At 35.3% G+C, this 20,983-nt stretch overlaps 1 protein-coding gene across 3 annotated transcripts in view; it reads right to left on the bottom strand.

Annotated features, from left to right (window-relative positions):
• The window catches only part of LOC143347874 (dipeptidase 1), a 107,027-nt gene that overhangs the window by 20,396 nt on the left and 65,648 nt on the right, over nt 1–20,983 (bottom strand). For all 3 annotated transcript variants that reach the window (XM_076777473.1, XM_076777474.1, XM_076777472.1), the window contains exons 4-5: nt 10,809–11,089; nt 9,775–9,931 (exon numbers count right to left, since the gene is read on the bottom strand). In XM_076777473.1, the coding sequence (XP_076633588.1) occupies nt 9,775–9,931; nt 10,809–11,089 (438 nt within the window). The remainder of the gene's footprint in view (nt 1–9,774; nt 9,932–10,808; nt 11,090–20,983) is intronic.

The raw sequence follows: 20,983 nt of genomic DNA on the forward strand, positions 1-20,983 counted from the left end.
TGGTGATTTTAATATAATTAAAATATAATTGGATTATTATGAGTGTACTTAAATAATAAATAAATAAACATCAGTGTCAATGCAGACTGAAATATATTAAAATTCGAATTATTTGTATTAAATATAAATACATTCAAAATATTTGCAATGTCTCGTGGTCAGATTCTATCATTTCATAGTTTGAAAAATACTTAATTTACTGTAGAAAGTTTCATGCAACACACTGGCAACTCAATTATTCTCAATTATTTTTTTTTTTTCAACAATGATACTGAAAAACTTTTTTATATTATGAATAAAACGCAAACCTTTAATTATTTACTATTTAACTGGATAATTAATATCTAGCGACTTGAGATTAGGTTAATGTCCCTAGACGTTAAGAACAAAGTTACTTCATAAATAATATAACAAATTTAAGTGAGTTTACGAAGTCAATTTACATAAATAAATAACCTACGAACAATTCGAACGATGTTTGAATACGATAAAATATAAAAAGTTCAATGGCTGTTGCGTTACGTTAAATAATATTTTATTTAATTAATCGCTAGAACAGAATATTTGTACAATTCGAATGTTGGATCGAAATTATGTTCGTTCCCCGGTGTCATCTGCACTAATTTGTACACAGAAGGCCCCGTACAATGATGGTGCTTCAATTCGTGGATGCACGAGAGGTAAAAAGAGGTATTATGCTCGTCCAATAATCGCCATAGTGATTGACGTATCGACACGCGTCATCTCTTTCAACCAGCTTTCTCGTTTTCTGGTTCTTTTCTTTTTACGTTCGATTTTCAACATTGAATTAACGAGGCTCGAAAAAATAAATGTAATCAGGAAGACAACTCCTGCGAGCAACTTACTAAAATCGCAAGATTCGTTTTATCCAGTAGAAAAATAATACCGTTCAACAAATTCAAACATTTTTTTCTGATTTCTTGCAGAGCCTTGCTCCCCAAACAATATTAACACTAAACAAATGACCGTTTTTAAAATTTCGTTTAGAATTTCTAACGCATAATATTATTTTAGCGCCATTTCACGTCACGACATTTCTTATAGAATACGTACAATGAATTTTACAATATTCATTTCTATTCTTATTGTTTGTTTTCTGAGAGAAATATGTAGTCTGTCTTGCCTACCATGACCGGTTGAATGATTTATATTTGAATTGGACAAAACTTGGTATCAAACTCTGGTTAATTTCCGATGTAAATAGGAAAGGAGAGTATTAAAAATAGGTAAACTTTAGACGCGCGCAGTTCCGAAACTATTAGTGTTTTATTAATTATTGAGGCATTGTTAGAAGCGGCAAAGCCTCCCTTTTAAAATAGTTTTTGGTTTTTGTCGATCTGACTTTCCGTTTCGGAGATATCGTCGTGTAATGGAGAACGTAATTTTTCAAATTCAACTAGCTCTGTCTCCATCTTACTACATGAAAGTTCATTGACCTCGCGACGTCAACAATGGAATGTAAACAAAGGATTCGAACCCTTATATCTCCGGAACTAATTGCGCTATTGACTTGTTCAAACGCTCGTTTTAAAGGGCGTTTCACCCTCTATCCAATGAATTTATAAACTATTATAATTTATGCCATTTTCTATGTTTATTTTGATATTTACTTTGACGCTACATACCCAAAGAAGTTTCAACGTGTCAAGTGGCGGAGTTTAGGTTCTATATTCGCCACACACGCTTCCACGACACTCGACAAAGTAAAGAAAATCGTGAAGTTGCATTTATCAGTTCCAAGTACTTCGAGTGGAGCTTAAATACCGTCTCCGGTTACAAGAAAAAAAAGGGTACTTTGCTATTTAACTGAATTCACCGTCGCGAAGGAAAGCGACTATAGTTTCCGCGCAAGCGCGGACGATGTCGAGATCTGTTGACTTTCGTTCACATTTCCGCCCTCTTTCGATCACTTGACTCAGCTTTCCTGATAGATCGACGAGCCAATGAAAGGAAGTCCTAAATTTACTATGGAGAGAAGGAAATGGCAAAATAAACAGACGGAAGGCTCGAAAGCTTGAAAAACAAAATTAATCTTAAAAGGGGCAAAAAAAAAGAAAAAAAAAAATGAAAATATGAACGAAAAACATTTACGACATTCAGTAAATCTCCTCTGAGAACCAAAAACGATCTGAGGGACCCATAATTGGATCATGGAAACAGAATTTCAAGGAAGACTCCATTTTCATCACCATCTTTCCAGTATAATTTTATTTTCGAGCGTCTTTCATTTTTATTTTCTTGTTTCGTACTTTTTTGGGATTTAAACGATCTTCCGATCTGTAATATCAGCGTCTACCATCTTAAAAGCGAGAAGAACGTGTTTGAGTTGTTAACAAATTTTCAAAAGCGTTTAAAAAAAATTCATAGAACAAAAAAGAAACTCAACCATATACATATAGTATCCTTAACAGTAAACACAAGAATTCCATTCATTAGAAATACAAATTGCAAGCACCTTCCTTGTTAGTTAATTGCTGATTGAAAACTGTATAAATTAACAAAAAATTGTTTGCTCTCCATTTCCAATTTTTTAAACGTTCACCTTCAAATTTAGGAAAAACAAAGTACAAACTTTCTAATATTCTGTTATTTATCTAGGAATAAAACCTCGTTTGTCATAATAATTACTTTACGTTTCAGTTTTCAAATCAACTCTAAACGTAATTTTAATTCGATTACATACTTTTCTGCAATTATCAATCCAATTTTAATCACGAATTAAATTCTAATTCAACCGTGTTAACTGTATTTTTATGATCTCGGTGATTTTGTGAAAAAGAAAATTAAAATAGCCGAATTAGAATTTAATTTGTTCGCCATTGTAGAGAGTTGTGGCCAAAATTGATCCACCGCGTCCGAGAAAATCGATACTCGAAGGGAATTTAATCGGGAAGTCGATAAATGGTTAATCAGTTTAGTCGGTTAATAGCAATTTAAAGCTTTTCTCGCAGGTTGGATGATGAAATCAGGAAAAACTCGTGGCAGGTGTCGATACGTCAATCGCTGGTTCCACCCACGCACGGGGGGCTTTCCCCGTCATTTACGACGGTGGCCAGGAAGGGTGAGACGGATTGGTTGTTATTACAAGAGAGTATAATCGTGATGCAGCACATACAGGCCTGGTTTACGGGCGTCCATTTATAGTAGGTACGTGCCACTCTGCCGGCATACCGCCATTATAATTAGGTCATACCAGTCGGCTATGATATACGTAGCCATTTTGAAAGAGTGAACGTCCCTTACTGATAATCTATCGTTCAGTTTCGTGGAATTAATTCAACCAGAGATTAATTCGATTTTAAGTTCTCAAGAATTGAAAAACAATATCTTATAGTTGACATAAACAATACAATACGCATTGTTTGCATTTAGAAACATTAAAATCGTCCAATCCGTTCAGGAGTTACGATCTTTCGAAGATTCATATTTTCGGGGAACCATTTCAGGCCTCAGATTATATTTTCGGTAAGGAATTTTTTTTCTCGAAATTGGAGAGGATTTCGGGGGTATGTCTATTGACCAAAAATGATTATAATTGACCCGTGCAACCGAAAATAATTTTTTTAGAAAGATTTGAAATTTTTTAATTTCGTCGAAAAATTTCACGCCTCGAATTTTTTTCTCGGAAGTGGAGAGGATTTTGGAGATATGTCTATTGACTAAAAATGATTATAATTGACCTCTGCAACCGAAAATAATTTTTTTAGAAAGATTTGAAATTTTTTCATTTCGTCAAAAAATTTCACGCCTCGAATTTTTTTCTAGAAAGTGGAGAGGATTTCGGGGGTATGTCTATTGACCAAAAATGATTATAATTGACCCATGCAACCGAAAATAATTTTTTTAGAAAGATTTGAAATTTTTTGATTTCGTCGAAAAATTTCACGCCTCGAATTTTTTTTTAGAAAGTGGGTAGACTTTCGGGGGTGTGTCTATTGGCCAAATAGTCGTCACAGTGGTTTCCACTTGCGATATATTATTAATCGAAGAATGATGTATAATACAAAGACCTATTATTTATCTACATTTACGAAATGTGTTAAAATTACTCAGCGTGCTATCCTTTTGTCGCGGAGTTTATGTGCTCCGAGCGACCCACAATAAGATTCTAACGAGTCACGATAAGTTTCAAAGGATCCATGATCAATTTTACTCACAACCTCGATGAGTAATGTCCATGATAAATTTCAAGCGATCCATGATATGTTTCAAATGACCCATAATAAATTTCAAGCGATCCATGATATATTTCAAGTGACCTATGATAAATTTTAAAACGCCCACAATAAATTGCAAAATGGCTCGCGATAAAAATTGCTAATGGTCCGCAGTTAAACCTCCGTTGAAGCAATGCAAGTATCGAATGGGTCATCCTAAATTTCAAACGTACAATAACAATACTGCGTGACGTCTTATTTAATACTTCTCTGTTAAAAACATTTTCATAAAATCCTTAAGTTTGCAACTTCTATTTAGAATCAGTCCACTAACGATTTTTCCGTTCGTCGCTTCGCGTGCAAAATAGAATAAATTCCGCGATCAACGAAGCCTCGAATAAAAGGGTTGCCAGGGGAAGAAGGAAGAAAGTTTTTACAATGGTAAATTCAATTCGTCTAATAAAAATGCTTTTCCAAAGGAAATTCAATATACATGTACAGGGTATTCGAACAATCCTGGGAAAAATTTTAATGGGAGATTCTAGAGACCAAAATAGGACGAAAATAAAGAATACTAATTTGTTGATGGAGGCTTCGTTAAAAAGTTATTAACGTTTAAAGTTTCAACCGTACTGAATTTTTTTCTAGAAAATGCGCAGGATTTCGGGGGCATGTATAATGACCAAAAATGATTGTAATTAACCCCAGCAACCGAAAATAATTTTTCCAGAATGATTTAAAATTTTTTTTTAATTTAGGCACCTTACCCCCTCCGTCGATTTTTCTTAAAAATTCGTTTTTCATTTTTGATAATTTTATTTGACGCCCTACAGAAAAGTTGTCTAATACTTTTTAGTAGGTACCCATGAGCTCTACTTCAGAAAAAAGTTTCATTGAAATATATTCACTATTGTAGGAGTTATGGCTGTTTGAAAATTGGACCATTTTTATTGGGTTTTTTTAATATTACGGAGTCAAGGAACAACTTTTCGAATATTTTTGCTATTGGTACATATTCTCCACCAAAATAGGCGTAGTTTGCTTTTTTAAACATCAAAATCGTCCAATCCATTCAGAAGTTATGACGTTTTAAAGATATGCATGAAATTTCAAGGAAGCATTTCTGGCCTCACGTTAGAGTTTCGGTAAACAATTTTTTTCTCGGAAGTGCGTAGGATTTCGGGGGTATGTCTATTGACCAAAAAAGATTGTAATAGACCCCCGCAACCGAAAATAATTTTTTCAGACCAATTTGGAATTTTTTTTTTTCGCCGAAAAATTTAAACACCTACCCCTTGTCGATTTTTCTTAAAAATTAGTTTTTCATTTTTGATAATTTTATTTGACGCCCTACAGAAAAATTGTCTAATACTTTTTTGTAGGTACCCATGAGCTCTACTTCAGAAAAAAGTTTCATTGAAATATATTCACTATTGTAGGAGTTATGGCTGTTTGAAAATTGGGCCATTTTTATGGGGTTTTTCACAATTTGCGGGGTCAAGGAACAACTTTTCGAATATTTTTAGAATTTCTACATATTCTACACTAAAATACGCGTCGTTTGCTTTTTTAAACATTAAAATCGTCCAATCCGTTCGGAAGTTATGATGTTTTAAAGATACGCATGAAATTTCAGTAGAACGTCCAAACGCATGGTCAGACATGAAAGTTTCGGTAATGAATTTTTTTCTCGAAACTGGTTAGGATTTCGGGGGTATGTGTATTCAGTAAAAATGATTGTATTTGACTCCCGCACAGGAAAATAATTTTTCCAAAACGATTTGAAATTTTTTTTTTCCGTTGAAAATTTTCACACCTCGAATTTTTTTCTAGAAAGTGGGTAGGATTTCGGGGGTGTGTGTATTCAGCAGAAATGATTGTATTTGACTCCCGCAGCCAAAAATAATTTTTTCAGAATGATTTGAAATTTTTTAATAACTTTTTGACGAAGCCTCAGTCAAGAAATTGATATTCTTGATTTTCGTTTTATCTTGCCCTCTAGAATCTCCTATTAAAATTTTTTCCAGGGGTGGCCTAACACCCTGTATATTACGTCGATTATATTCGTTGACTCACAATTACGGGAAAATTAAAAATTTAAACAAAAATAAAATTTCGGTGTATTAATTTTTTCTTTTTCACAGAATCCTGGAAAAATATTTTGTTTCAACAATTTAAATTCGAAAATCCAAACTGTACGATCAATATAGACCTTAAATCTTACGATCATTCATTGCCAAGAATTATTACTTTAGTCCTCCAATCAAAGTTCGGCGAGTTATCGAGATTTAAAAGGCCTAATTCTCTGTTCCAAGATTATTTCTCTACTTCACACGGGAATTTGTTAAATTATCGAGGTTTAATTAAAAATATGGACGCGTGTTAGTCCATTGCAATTTATCGAACAGCCAATATTGGATCGAGAACAAAGCTAACGATCGATAACACGAGGATCGACGATGCAATTCCAATCAGTGGACAAAATGGCAGCCGTCCAGATGGAAAAGTCACCATGAAAAGAGGATAAAATCGGTGAAAGGACGCCTATTGGCTAATTCAAGATCCCAAAGGCGATAGGAAACCATCTGTCGAATTCCAGGGAGATCAAAGGACGCCATTTTCCCCGGAGCTGGAGCAAAAATACGATTGGACGACTGGAGAGTGTAATATCCCTTCGTGTCACTCGATTACCAATATTCTTTTTTTTTTCTCTCTTAGTCTTTGATTTCTTTAGTTAGTTTCCTTTTGGTTTTCTTTATACTTCTACTGTTTACATTTGTTTTTTCCCTCTGTATCGAAGAATTTATCCCGTAAATGAATGAACTTCCAATTTTTTGAACGATGTCGCGCCACTTCAAAGAATTACAAAGAATTTTGGATGAATGATCATGGGAAAATGTTTCAACTGAAAAAATATAAAAGTGACTCGCAATCAAAAAATCTGAACAAAATTCCCTAATGTGTGTCTCAACGCTTAGAATATCCCTGAGCTTTTAGATAATTTTTCACGTACGGAGACAAAAGTTATAACGAATAAACTAAAAATCACGAATTTAAGTATTACTATATAATTATACAAGGTGTTCGGCCACCCCATGGGAAAAATTTTAATAGGAGATTCTAGAGGCCAAAATAAGACGAAAATCAAGAATACCAGTTTGTTGATGGAGGCTTCGTTAAAAAGTTATTAACAATTAAATTCAAAAATTTCAAATCGTTCTGGAAAAATTATTTTCGGTTGCGGGGGTCAATTGCAATCATTTTTGGTCATTACACATACCCTCGAATTCCTAACCAGTTTCGAGAAAAAAATTCGAGTAAGTGCTGAAAGTTTTGTGTGAAAAAAAAGATATTCGAATCGTCTTGGAAAAATTATTTTTAGTCGCAGGGGTTAATTGCAAGCATTTTTGGTCAACACACATACCCCCGAAATCCTACTCAGTTTCGAGAAAAAAATTCCTTACCGAAAATATAATTTCTGGCCAGAAATGTCTGCCCGAATTTTCATGCGAATCTTTGAAACGTCATAACTTCTGAACGGATTGGACGATTTTAATGTTTAAAAAAGCAAACTACGCGTATTTTGGTGGAGAATATGTACAAATTGCAAAAATATTCGAAAAGTTGGTCCTTGACCCCGCAAAATGAGAAAAACCCAATAAAAATGGTCCAATTTTCAAACTGCCATAACTCCTACAATTGTGAACATATTTCAATGAAACTTTTTTCTGAAGTAGAGCTCATGGGTACCTACAAAAAAGTATTAGACAACTTTTCTGTAGGGCGTCAAATACAATTATCAAAAATGAAAAACGAATTTTTAAGAAAAATCGACAAAGGGTAGGTGCCTAAATTTTTCGACGAAAAAAAAAATTTTTAATTAATTCTAAAAAAATTATTTTCGGTTGCGGGGGTCAATTAGAATCATTTTTGGTCAATAAACATACCCCCGAAATCCTACCCACTTTCTAGAAAAAAATTCGAGGTGTGAAATTTTTCGACAAAATTAAAAAATTTCAAATCTTTCTAAAAAAATTATGTTTGGTTACACGGGTCAATTATAATCATTTTTGGTTATTATACATACCTCCGAAATCCTACCCACTTTCTAGAAAAAAATTCGAGGTGTGAAATTTTTCGACGGGAAAAAAAAATTTTGAATCGTTCTAAAAAAATTATTTTCGGTTGTGGGGGTCAATTACAATCATTTTTGGTGAACAGACATACCCCCGAAATCCCGCGCATTTTCGAGAAAAAAATTCAGAACGGGTGGAACTTCAAACGCCAATAATTTTTTAACGAAGTCTCCATCAACGAATTGGTATTCTTGATTTTCGTCCTATTTTGGCCTCTAGAATCATCCATTAAAATTTTTCCCAGAGTTGGCCGAACACCCTGTATATATGTACAGATCCCATCGTATATGCCGAGAATCGGGGGAAACGTGTCATTTGTCAGAAAATTTCTCATTAAATACAGTTATGAACGAGATCCAGTTGATTGGGCGTGTAGAAACGAAGCCGTTGATAACACACCGTCTCAATTAAAATATTTCGATACGCCGTTCAATTAATTGCAGCCAACAGAATTACCGTTAATTGTGTCTCGCTTCTTCCTATAGTCGTTTTCGAATTTAATTTGGTTAATAGAAATACGCTAAATGCATTTACAAGTATCGTGAATACTTCGATTAAAGCAATGCATATTACGTCACAAAGTGTTTTGAAAAGACGTTCGAATCAAGGCATACCGATTCCTCGTAAGAATAGAAAACCAGAAGATTTTCTTTACCTTTATAATGTTTTATTACGCTTAATAAATTTACTTCTATTCATTACTTTTGCTATTTCCGGGTAAGATTTATTTTCGTTACAAAGATTCAATATTATTTTTCATTCTTCGATCGTTGTTTCGCATCCTCTGCAGAGTGCCAATACTTTGCCGTAGCACTGCATGTGTCGCGATATTTAGATTCATTTCTCAAGTTCCCCGGCGGTTTCTCCGACTAACAATAAGTACAAAATACGCAATGCGGTCTCGGCTTGTCCCCAAAAGTTTCTTCCTCACCGACGGATGGTAACTAGATCATTACAGGAGTACGGATGAACATTTTTCAGGATATTTTTGACTCGAGCCATTCCATTAGAAAGATATTTCTACTCCGCGTTGAACAAAATGAGATTGTTAGATCGTTCATTAGTCACAGCAATTTCCTTCATGATGCTGGTCTCCAGATTAATTCAGATTTTTAATAGTAGACTCCAGTTTCTTTGCTTTATTATTTATATTAACGACTATATTGTTTGCACGGTCCAATTTAAATTTTAAAATTATTAATCCATCCAAATCCGAGGACTGAGTTTATTTTTTTTTAATAAACTTTATATTTCCATTCTGTTAAAACAACAAGAATTAAATTATGCTTCTGTCGCTCTCACTGGAAAACCCTTTAGTGTCTTCTTTTACCGGTGGTCCCTATCTTGCTATTTTAATTCGAATCTCGTAATTTCTATTTTAGTTTTCGGTGAACAAGTTTCAAAATTCATATTCTTTGGGATCATGACGATTCTAGAGTCACTAATTATTCTACACTGACCTGCGCACCGACGAGACCAGCACGCAATCTAGGAATGTCTGTGTGACTCCAGACTGACCCGGCCCAAGGGTCAACCCTCCCGAGGTCGCTGCTCAAATTGACCTCACCGAGTTGATTGTGTACGAACTTTCTGACATTCCAGGGCAAATCGTTGTGCCTGAAACACAAAAGCAACGGGAATATCTAATAAAAGATCTCCAATAAAATTTTTCTGTCCGGTCAAATCAAACTCTTAGTATTCACATGTGTCTTTAGATTTCATTTTGAGGAAGTTAAAGTATTTTGGGGATATTGTAAAATGCCAGAAGAATTTCTTCAGTCAGGGATCAGGTTCTCGAAAAGAAGGATCGTATTCCTTAGGTTTGCTAGTTTTAAGCTTTTCCACAGCATACCATCTTCATTTCAAAAACAACTCTTAACACGTTAATTAATTGACGCTTTGAACATTGACACTCACAACGTGTTGCAATATTGTTTACAATGGAAGTTGAATTTGAAATATTCTAAAATAACAATTGGCGTAGAAGTTGACGTGTTAACTAGCTTCGGTGGAGAGTCTAAGCTTTCGTTTAGAAATAATTTCAGAGTCGGTAAATACAGAATGTTTCGAAAGTAGGAAAAGAAAGGAAGGATTCAGACTCGTCGTGAAAAAAGGAATCGAAAAGTCGTTTGTCGTTTTAAAATCGGACGTTTAGTTCACGAGATATGAGCAGTTGAAGATTATCAAGGTCACAGCCGCCATTTTATCCCTAGCCAGCTGACTGCACCACGCGCAGGAACTTCAATTGCTTGTATCTCGAGAACGGAGCGTCGAATTGAAAAACGGTAAATGACTTTTCGACTCGTTTTTATATGAAAATACAAATAAACAATTTATTTTTAATGAATTCTGTTCTCGAAATTTCCGAGAATAATATGTATGCATTTTTTTTGTTGTGATAAACAAGGTTTTAGAAAGTTTTCGTTGAAATTGACTGCTGTACGAATACTTCTTACACCCAGTCTATGTGTTTCGTGTGCGTTTGAGAACTTACCCGTCGATCAGAGGCACTTCAGTGAGAATCCTCCTGATGACGTCCAGCCTCTGCTGATGCGTAACAGGCGCGGATTGTAGAAGCAACGGCAGACAGAGTCCTCCGAGGAGCAGAGCGCCAATCAGAAGCAAAATGGGCGCCAATACTCGGCACCTCCTTCGAGGACTCTCCTCTCTGCGATCTTTGCTGCTGCCGCTGCTTGGGGAATCCTCGCATGGCGGCGGAAGTCGCACCGTTCCGTTGCACGGCGCAACGTCTGGCAGTTCTGTTAGGCACGTAGTCTGCAAACAGAAAACGATAGTCCTCGTGTTACTCGCGAGATTTATAAAAAAATCTTTAATCTGTGTGATTTAATATTTACCAAGTGATGGTAACAAACCTATGAAATCGTCGAAAGATTGGAACAAATTGAAAACTAGAGATAGGATCAAATTCATTATGGAGGCTGTTCAGTCACCTCGGGGGAAAATTTTAATGGGAGATTCTAGAGGTCAAAATCAGACGAAAATTAGGAATACCAATTTTTCCAGAACGATTTGAAATTTTTTCCCCCCTCGAAAAATTTCACAGCTCCACGAATTTTTTTCCAGGGGTTTTTCTAACTTTACGGGGTTAAGGGACAACTTTTCCAATATTCTTAGAATTTCTACACATTCTTCACTAAAATACGCGTTATTTGCCGCTTGAAACATTAAAATCCTTCAATCCGTTCAGAAGTTATGATGTTTTAAAGATACGCATGAAATTTCAGTAGAACGTCTAAACGAATGGTCAGACGTGAAAGTTTCTGTAAATGAATTTTTTTTTTTCGAAACTGCATAGGAATTCGTGGGTATGTCTATCCACCAAAAATGATCGTAATTTACCCCACCAACTAAAAATATTTTTTTTAGAACGATTTGAAACTTTTTAATTTCGCCGATTATCTGTACCTACCCCCTGTCCCTTTTTCCTACAAATTCGTTTTTCATTTGTAATAAATTTGTTTGAAGTTCTACGGAAATTTTGTTTAGTACTTTTTTGTATGTATCCATGAGCTCTACTTCCATACTAAATTTCAATAAGATCCATTGACTATTGTAGGAGTTATGGCCGTTTGAATATTGGACCATTTTTATGGGGTTTTTCACATTTTGTGGGGTCAAGGAACAACTTTTCGAATATTTTTGCGATTTCTACATATTCTGCACTAAAATACGCGTCGTTTGCCTTTTTAAACATTAAAATCGTCCAATCCGTTCGGAGGTTATGATATTTTAAAGATACACATGAAATTTCAATAGAACGTCTAAACGATTGGTTAGACGTGAAAGTTTCTGTAATGAATTTTTTTTTTCGAAACTGTATAGGAATTCGTGGGTATGTCTATCCACCAAAAATGAATGTATTTGACTATATATCTGACTCCGCGAACAATTTACGGAGTTAACACAAGGTGCCTCATTTTAATTTTCCCAGGGGAAAATATCTCGTAAGAGGATGAAGATAACGATAAAATACTTTGAAAATAAGAAGGGATACAGATTTCAGATATTATTTATTTGATCTCACAATGTCTTTGAGCGTGTCGACGAAGGTCAAATTTTTAAATAAAAATGTGTATTTCTATCTACAGGCTTTCATGCACGCATGTATCTTTTACATGCGCCATTTCCAAATTAAATAGTGGGCAATTTACCTAAGGGTTATGTTCGCGAATCACTTGCGATTTTTATAAAAGAAACAAATATATTGCAACCGATGAAATATCAAGGTCTAATCAAATTCATATGTTTCGCGACAAGAGCTATCCATATCGAAGGGGTAACACGATCAACGATTGTAATTTCGTAGGCACTAAACGAGAAGTTGGGGAGCTACTCGCTACCGTAAATTAACATTATAATTCAATATTGGAATGATTAATTAACGACGGTTTGAATTGGTATCTGATTCCATCACGTTCGCCGCATTTTGGCGGTCTGCGGGAAGCGGCCGTCAAATGAACAAAACGTCGTTCTCGTTCGTGTTATCGGAGACACTTTGCTATCGTACAAAGCATTCCTGACTGCGATAAATCGGAACGAAACGATTTTAAATTCCGGACTATTGACCCCTCTGTTTCTTGATCCCACCGATATCGATGCTTAACATTTGCCCAATTATGATCTCACAGCGATTACGACCACGCGATTAACTAATCTTTGGATTTTTTCTCATTTCACGAAATATCTAATGATTCATATTTGAACTGGAGAAAATTTGGTATTAAATTCTGGTTAAGACGAAAGGAGACAGCCTTCAGTTTTCACTGTCTTAGAATAGTCTAACAACGCGTGTTAAAAATAGTTCAACTTTAAATGCGTGTAGTTCCGAAATTACTAGTATTTTATCCATTATTGGGTCGTCGTTGGAAACGGTAAACCTTCCCCTTTAAAATGGTTTTTGGTTTATATTAATCCGACTTTTCGTTTTCGAGATATCGTAATTTCCAAGAATTTACTGCGCACTGTACTATTTACACGCGAGGTCATTGACCTTGCGACGAAACGTAAACAAACGCTTCGAACCCTTATATCTCCGGAACTAATTGCGCTATCGACTCGTACGAACGCTCATTTTAAAGGGCATTTCATCCTCTATCCAATGAATATATCAACTATTATAATTTATGCCATCTTCTATACTTATTTTGATATTTACTTTGAATCTACGCACCCAAAGAAGTTTCAGCAATTCCTATCGATTATAAGTCCGGTGTGCGATAAAACTTGACCGTAAATTGTTTATTTAATTGAAAATGAATTTAAATTTAAATCCTCTAGTACTAATCACGGTATCGAATTGCAACAAAATTCGTTTTCACGGGTGTTTTGAGAAGGATATCTCACGAATAAACATCGAAACACAAGTTTCTATACGTATAATGCAAAAATTAGGAAGTTGCCTCGTAAATGAGAAAAAGAATGTCATTTTACCAGTCTTACTACGAATGGGTATACACGAAGTGTCGGTAGGTTTAGTGTTGAAGCATTCTAATACTAGTCCCAATTAAAATGTATTTTTGCTAGGAGCTTTTAACGCCACGTTGCTGTTCGAGCATATCCTACGGAGATGTAATTCTCCTCTCTTCCCCCTTCTTTGGACCGAGCTGGTTTCTACTCCATTATCCATCTTGCTCTGATCCGTGAAGTATATTTCACCTGCCGGTGGAATTGGCCGTTTGCCATCTTTCCACTGCTTTCTCGTTGTCTCAATTAATTTATATTTTCTATCAAACCCGAGTGTACCGGCGGTCTTGTCTGATGTCGTTTCAAACGTCCCCCGAAACTGCGAGACAATTCTAATTCACCGTTGGTTTTGGATTATCCACGCCCTCTCGTTTCTCCCAATATCTCCAATTTTTTTTAGCAAAGAAAAGTCCTTTGTGGGCTTTGTTCATAGCTGCATTTGTGGTAGTATTTTCTTCCGTGTCAAAATCCGTGTGAAACACTTTTCTTTACACGTAACGAACAACTCAAATATTAAAGTGCCCCACAAAGAGATAGTCCGCCATCTTGGTATTCGCATAGACTTCAAATTAAGTTATACAAAACACACAATTATAAAGTTACAAAAAGTACAGAAAGCCTTCATTATCGGCAGAAGATTAGTTTACTCTAAAGACCTAAACAAACAAGTGAAAATCCTCTGTTGCAAATTGTTAGTCAGGTCCATTTTAACATATGGATGTCAAATATGGTATAACATCAGCTCCAGTACCATGGAACAAATTAGACTATTCCAAAGAAAATGCTTAGAAGCTTGCACAGGGTTAACATTACGTGCAAAAATAAATAAAATATTTTTTCATTTTAAAGTTGTATTAAAAAAAAAGGAAAAAAATTTCAATTCAGATTCGTAGTCAACCATTCTACCTACTTATCCACAACTCGTTCTGCTAAAATGTGTTAATTCATTTACTAGGTGCGTACAAGAAACCTTTTAGGGTTTTTTGATACTAGGTATGCACTAACTTTGCGCCTATTATCGTTTCAAAAGCGAAAAGCTCCCTCTTGTAAGCACTGTACACTGCTCATAGATGTTCCTATCGTGATCATCTTCGTGATTTGTTACAAGATAATCGCTCCATCAGATTTCGTTCGACTCTTTTCACCCGTCGTTTCACGCGAGGGATTACTCTGACACATCGTTCCCAACCATTTTACTGATTCAGACAGTTCTAAAGGCTGTTCCATCAGCCTGAGATTGAAAGCAAAACTCTCGATGAAAAGTATTAACACCGTTTTAGCCAGACTGACATTAAGTACCAGTCTTCCACCGAGTTTAGTGCCACTTGTCTGTTCCTTTTTACCATCTTTATGCTCCATGTTCCTATCCAGGAAGGTCACGTCATCCGTTTAAGCCAAAAACTTCGCCTGTTTACCGCTACGAACCATAAAACAGGAGAGAGAATTCTCTCGTGTACAGCTTCTCGTTGCCACTCCTTGGACCATAGTTTCTCTGCTATTATGTTTGAATACTTTTTGTTTTTTATCAGTATTTCATCATTTTCCCAAAATTACCTCCATTTTTTTAGAATAAGGTCGGGTGGGTGATCGCGTCGAAGGGCCTTTCTACACTGTGGGGCATAACTATAGCACTACCACAATTTTCGATTTTTAAATATCTATAGTATTACGCAAATCAGGCTAAAATAAAATTACGGTAATACGGTTCTGTATTACCATTTATAGCACGGATCTAACTTATCGAACGAGACCCAACCAACCGTCGAGATATGGTTCTATCACAGACCAGGTATACGAGTAGACCTTTCACCTTATGGACTTTCGTGGCCCAATCTGTCTGCCATACCGACCTGAAAATTCGGAGGTGATTTTAGCGGCCTCTTCTCATGGATGGTGGTCAGTTGAGAAACTCACTGAATTAGTGTGATAGGCAAACAGGCTAGTTGTGTGTAAATGCATATGAATTGAGAAGTACGAATTATTCGCGATTCTTTGATTAGTTAAAGTTGTAAGTAATTTGCATGTAATCATCGAAGTGAATAACGTTAACAAATTCAAGAATCCTGTCATCTGCTATTATAAATCGACAAAAGTGTGAGTTATATTTAATTTGTACGTTATATGTATCGCCATCCATCAATATGATTCTAAAGTCAAGGTATTATACGTTGTTCTGGTCAGTAACCGAGAAATTTTGTCCTTTTTCCTACCAAGTTGTGAATTCTATCCTCGTCCTTCGTTCATTTGTTTGTATTCGTGGTTTCTATCCGAGGCATTCCTCGGATTCGTAATACATGCTTCGCGAGACATCGGTCCCTTCCCCCACCCCGCCCCCCAATTTGCGAGCGTTACCGAGATGTCGCCATTTGTACTCTGACGATTAACGTGGTAAGACGCGTCAAGACGTACCGGCGTTTCGCGACCGAGGTGCGTAATCCTAACCTATTCATATTTCGTCATTATTACAACTCGCGTTTTAATTACGATCTCTTGTCATACGGTTTCCATTTATTACTTAATTACAATAAACGTTTATGTACTTTAATGGATCTTTATTTCGTTTCTGTTACAGTCTCTTATTGGAATTCGAAATCAAGAAATTCCCTTTCGAAATACAAGATGTGTCGGTGTATCGCGACCAACGAAGTACGTATTTCTAACCTTTTGATATATTGCCACATTATTATCAATTATTGTTTAATTATGATTTGATTTGTGTTTTATTTCTGTTGCAGTCTCTGATTGAAATTCGATGCCATGGGAACTTTTATTGGCGCGTAAACGACACCATAACAGATGGCAGGCAAAGCGACAAATTTTGGAGGGAATATTGGTAACGTTTAAACAACTATAACAAAAATTAATGGGCATATTAATATTTATATATTTGTATTTCTTTATTAAATTATTCGTTGCAAGCATGATCATAATTTTCTAATCGGTCATTGTTAAGATAAAATATGAATATCGTTAACAAACTTTTTATCCGCTTTGATATATATCGAAGTATACAGAAATGGCGTGGATAGATATCAACGATAAATTGGAATAATTTATATTTAACTGTATTCTGATCGCGATTGAATATTTCCGAGCGTTATTTATTTAATTGATTGTTTATATTCCTTTCTTTATGAATTGTTGTAATTGCAATTTCCATATATATTTCGATACAAGTTTCAGTAAACGTAGTAACTGCGGAGTTGGAATATGCTATTCAAGCATAGATAACCAACAAATTTTAATTCTTGCAAATTTCGGAATATTTATAAAAATTACGGTATATTCTAACATTTGGTAAAGTAAACATAATCATGCTTACAACTCTAACTATGAAACTTTGTGATATAATATTTATAAATTGTAGATAATATTTTATCGTTGAAATTCTCATTGATTGAGAATATTTCGCCTTCGTGGCATTAACCTTTTACGTGACAAACTGTGTAAACAGCAGTACTATGTAAAGCAGTGTTTCTGTTGTCGAACTGTAGTAAGAAAAAGAAAAGAGAAAATTGATAGGAAAAGCACACGTGTGCTTGTTGTATTTCTTGTCTCCTGTCCCTTTCTTTTCAGGTTTTTCTTTCCAGGAAATTTGTTGGCCGCGCGCAATGCGGCCGGTAGATTCAGTGTTTGTGCGTAGCAACAAGTTTGTTTCTCGGGGCGAAGTGACCCTGAGCCGTTTTCGTGTTAGGTTACGCGATAATAGCATCAGTGTTTCTTACGCAGTTTTTATATTACTTCCAGAGCATCGTGGCTCTCCTTGTTTCCTGAATCGCGAAAATAGAATCCTTTGTTCGCCGATTTCAATCTTCGGTCGCGGTACTCTAACTTAATACTTTCTAATCAAATTAATTATTTTTTCAATTTGAAATTTAAACTCCTCGTTACCGGAATTAGAGTCAGTGCATCACCGAAGAGGACTATTGGGCAATGCTTCACGAGCAAATAGTGTAAGTATAAATTTATACTTTGAAATGTTTAATTAGAAATCTCTAGAGTTTTAAGAATAGATTCTAATTGTTTTTTTTTTACAGTTTTCTTACAGTCTCTGGACCTCATTTTGGAAACCAGCAGCAGCATTCGGGGGGTATCGGGCGGTGGACCACGAGCGAACAACGTAAGTATAAATTTATACTTTCAAATTTGTTAATTAAAAATCTTTGTAATTTTAACAATAAATTCTAATTTTCTTGCATTTTTCTTACAGTATCTGGATCTGATCCTGGACCTGAATCTAACCAGCAGGACCATGCTGACTGATGGATGACTTCGAGAACTTTCAGTCATCATTAGTGAGTCGCATGTAACTTTTGTTCCTCTGGTCCCCAACCATGTTGTAGGATGAAAGATCCGAATCAACACGGGTGACCAGTTGTATACTTGCTATTTTTGACGAGTTAAGCGACCACGGGTATGAAAAATACCCGTGAGTAGTAACATCAACTGTTATATTTTTTAGAGCAGGTTTTAGGGTCTTCTTGCACTCGCGTTTCTTAATGCCACAAATAAATATTACATATTATGATTATTATAAAATTTTTACAAATATATATAATACAATTTTTTTAAAATATATGAAATATTTTTATTAACTTTGTATGAATTGTATGATCGAATAGAAAATGAATTAATATAATGTGAGAAACATTATATTTATCACACGATCGAGTAGAATATAAATGATAATATGACATTGTACAATAATATTTACAACATTAATATAAATTATTAAATATTGATCGTTTATTTAATTAATACATCGTATGATGTATTTAACGTGCAAGAAGGCATTTCGCGACAGGTCGATTTTCGAGTCAAAGTAACATGCATTTTATACTAGTTTGATCTTTTAAAAAATTTACTTTGACGACAGAATCGACCAAGGGATAATTGAATATTTTGAATAACAATTTAATGAATTCATTTCAATTTTTGAAGTAAATTATTTTATCATGAAATCTTAATTAAAGTCTTTCATTTTAAGTAATAAAATTTCAATCATAACAGTTTTTTTGAATAATAGTATTTTTCAATATTAACGTATTTTATTATTGATATATTACATATAACAAGTAGAGTCATTTTGACTAAAAATTAAATACGAAATACCGTTTAGCTATTAACCAGTTTTTCTAGTTAGGATTTTCAGACTAATTTTTCCGTGTTCGTTGCCCAAGTTCATGCACATGCCCAGGTGCTATTTGCACGAGCGAAGGCAATGGGGCACGATGACTTTATTTATAACAATTCAACGACATATTAACGACTGACATTGGTTAGTGAATCGTGCGCGACGTACTGTCCACATGTGTGTGTTGTGGTTAGGTTGTGGAAGTGCGTCGTTTCAGATATTTTTATAATTGTCATTTACATACAGAATTTTATAACATTAGATTTTTATCAGTAATAATATCAAATTTCAATTTACCATTTATTTGAAAATTGTTGACCTTAATGGATTTCAATCTTAATATTTTTTAATCTTCTATAATGATACGTCCATACAATATATTTTATTAAATACTATATTCCATATATTAAAACATTCTATATAAATATTTATGCATATAATAAAAATACGCAATGGACACTAGCCTCTGTCAGACGATTTCAGAAACTGGTATGTACATTTAGAGTATGAATGGAGTGTTATGTCCGGGTGTCGGAGGAACCCCGGGGAGTCCTCTCTAGTTTAGGTCGCGCCCGAACATTCAGAATGAGAACCGTGGAGTGTTTGTTTGCTTGATTGAGTTTTGCAATTTTTTAAATATAGGGTTAGGTAGGTAGGTAACTTTCTGGTATGTGTGCTAGATTTAAGTAGGTAGGGTCAGGGCAGGACTGTCCACATTAGTAATTCGGGCAGGCGCGTTTTCGCGTGGCAATCCTGTTCCTGTAGTTACGATTTCGAGAGTAGAAATCTTGCTGATCCAAACAGTGCATGCTGTTTGTTTTAGCTTTATTTTCGACTTCTCGAATCGCGCGACTCTTAAAGTCGCTCTCTCGCGCTCGCGGTCGCGATTAGGTCCCTTACGAAACGCTCGTCCCCCTCGAGATTCATCACGTATGCTCGACCAACAATTCGTATATTGTTGGAAGACTACGTATTGCACAAAATCTCGAGCCAAGTCTTAAGTAAGTTTCAGGCTTCGGCAGGACCGCCGAAGAAAGAAAAGGCTCTATATGAGCTGAAGAGGCCCTAACAAATTGTTTCAAGAGTGGGCTACAACAAATGGCTTTTCATCTTCATCTTTGGATGAGGATGGAAAGTCATTCCTATTACTACTTTGTCGCTTAACTCGTCTTTAATTGTAGTTAGTTTATTTTTCTGGCTGGCTCACGTATTCATGTACTTGGTACATGATTGCACCATACATGCCAGCCATCCTTCCCCTGTATTCTGTTGGCTGGTTCACATATGCATGTATACATGATTGCACCATATATGCCAGCCATCAGGGCAACTCGCGGTTTTAATATCCATAGAGTTGCGAATGTGCAATAATCGCGTTTGCTTTTAGAGTTGCGAACTGTTATTTTTCGCGTTGCCTTTTCAGGGTAGTGTTGCGACTTGACACGATACGCGATTGGTTTTATGCAAACTTAGCTACTGAATGTTTGCTTTAAAAATAGCGTTGCGAATTATTGATAAACGCGATTGCTTATAAAGTTGCGAATTATCATTTTTCGCGTTTGCTTTTCAGGGTAGTGTTGCGAACAATCACGATTCGCGTTGCATTTTTACTCTTTTGTACACATAATGGATATCAACCGCGTTTGCAATTTTCATATTATAAATTAGCGTTGCGATCTTGATTAATCGTGCGATTTTTTCTTTAGCGTTGCGATACTTTAAATGCCAAAATTCGACCCCAACTGTAGTATTAGAAGTAGTTAGTTTGTGGCCAGTACATGTGAATTTACATGTACCATCACACCCTGATTTAAGTTAGAGTTGCGAATAATATACAATGTTCGCGTTTGCTCGTAGAGTTGCGACCAAAAATTTATCGCGTTGATGTGTTAGTGTTGCTTATAAACACGATTCGCGATTATTTTTAATGCAAACTTAGGAACCGGACGTTTGCTTTAAACATAGCGTTGCGAATTTTTAGTAAACGCGATTGCGAATTAGAGTTGCGAATTACTATTTTTCGCGTTTGCTTTTCAGGGTAGTGTTGCGAA

The sequence above is a fragment of the Colletes latitarsis genome, chromosome 11 (assembly GCF_051014445.1).
Source record: "Colletes latitarsis isolate SP2378_abdomen chromosome 11, iyColLati1, whole genome shotgun sequence".
NCBI classification, from domain to species: domain Eukaryota; kingdom Metazoa; phylum Arthropoda; class Insecta; order Hymenoptera; family Colletidae; genus Colletes; species Colletes latitarsis.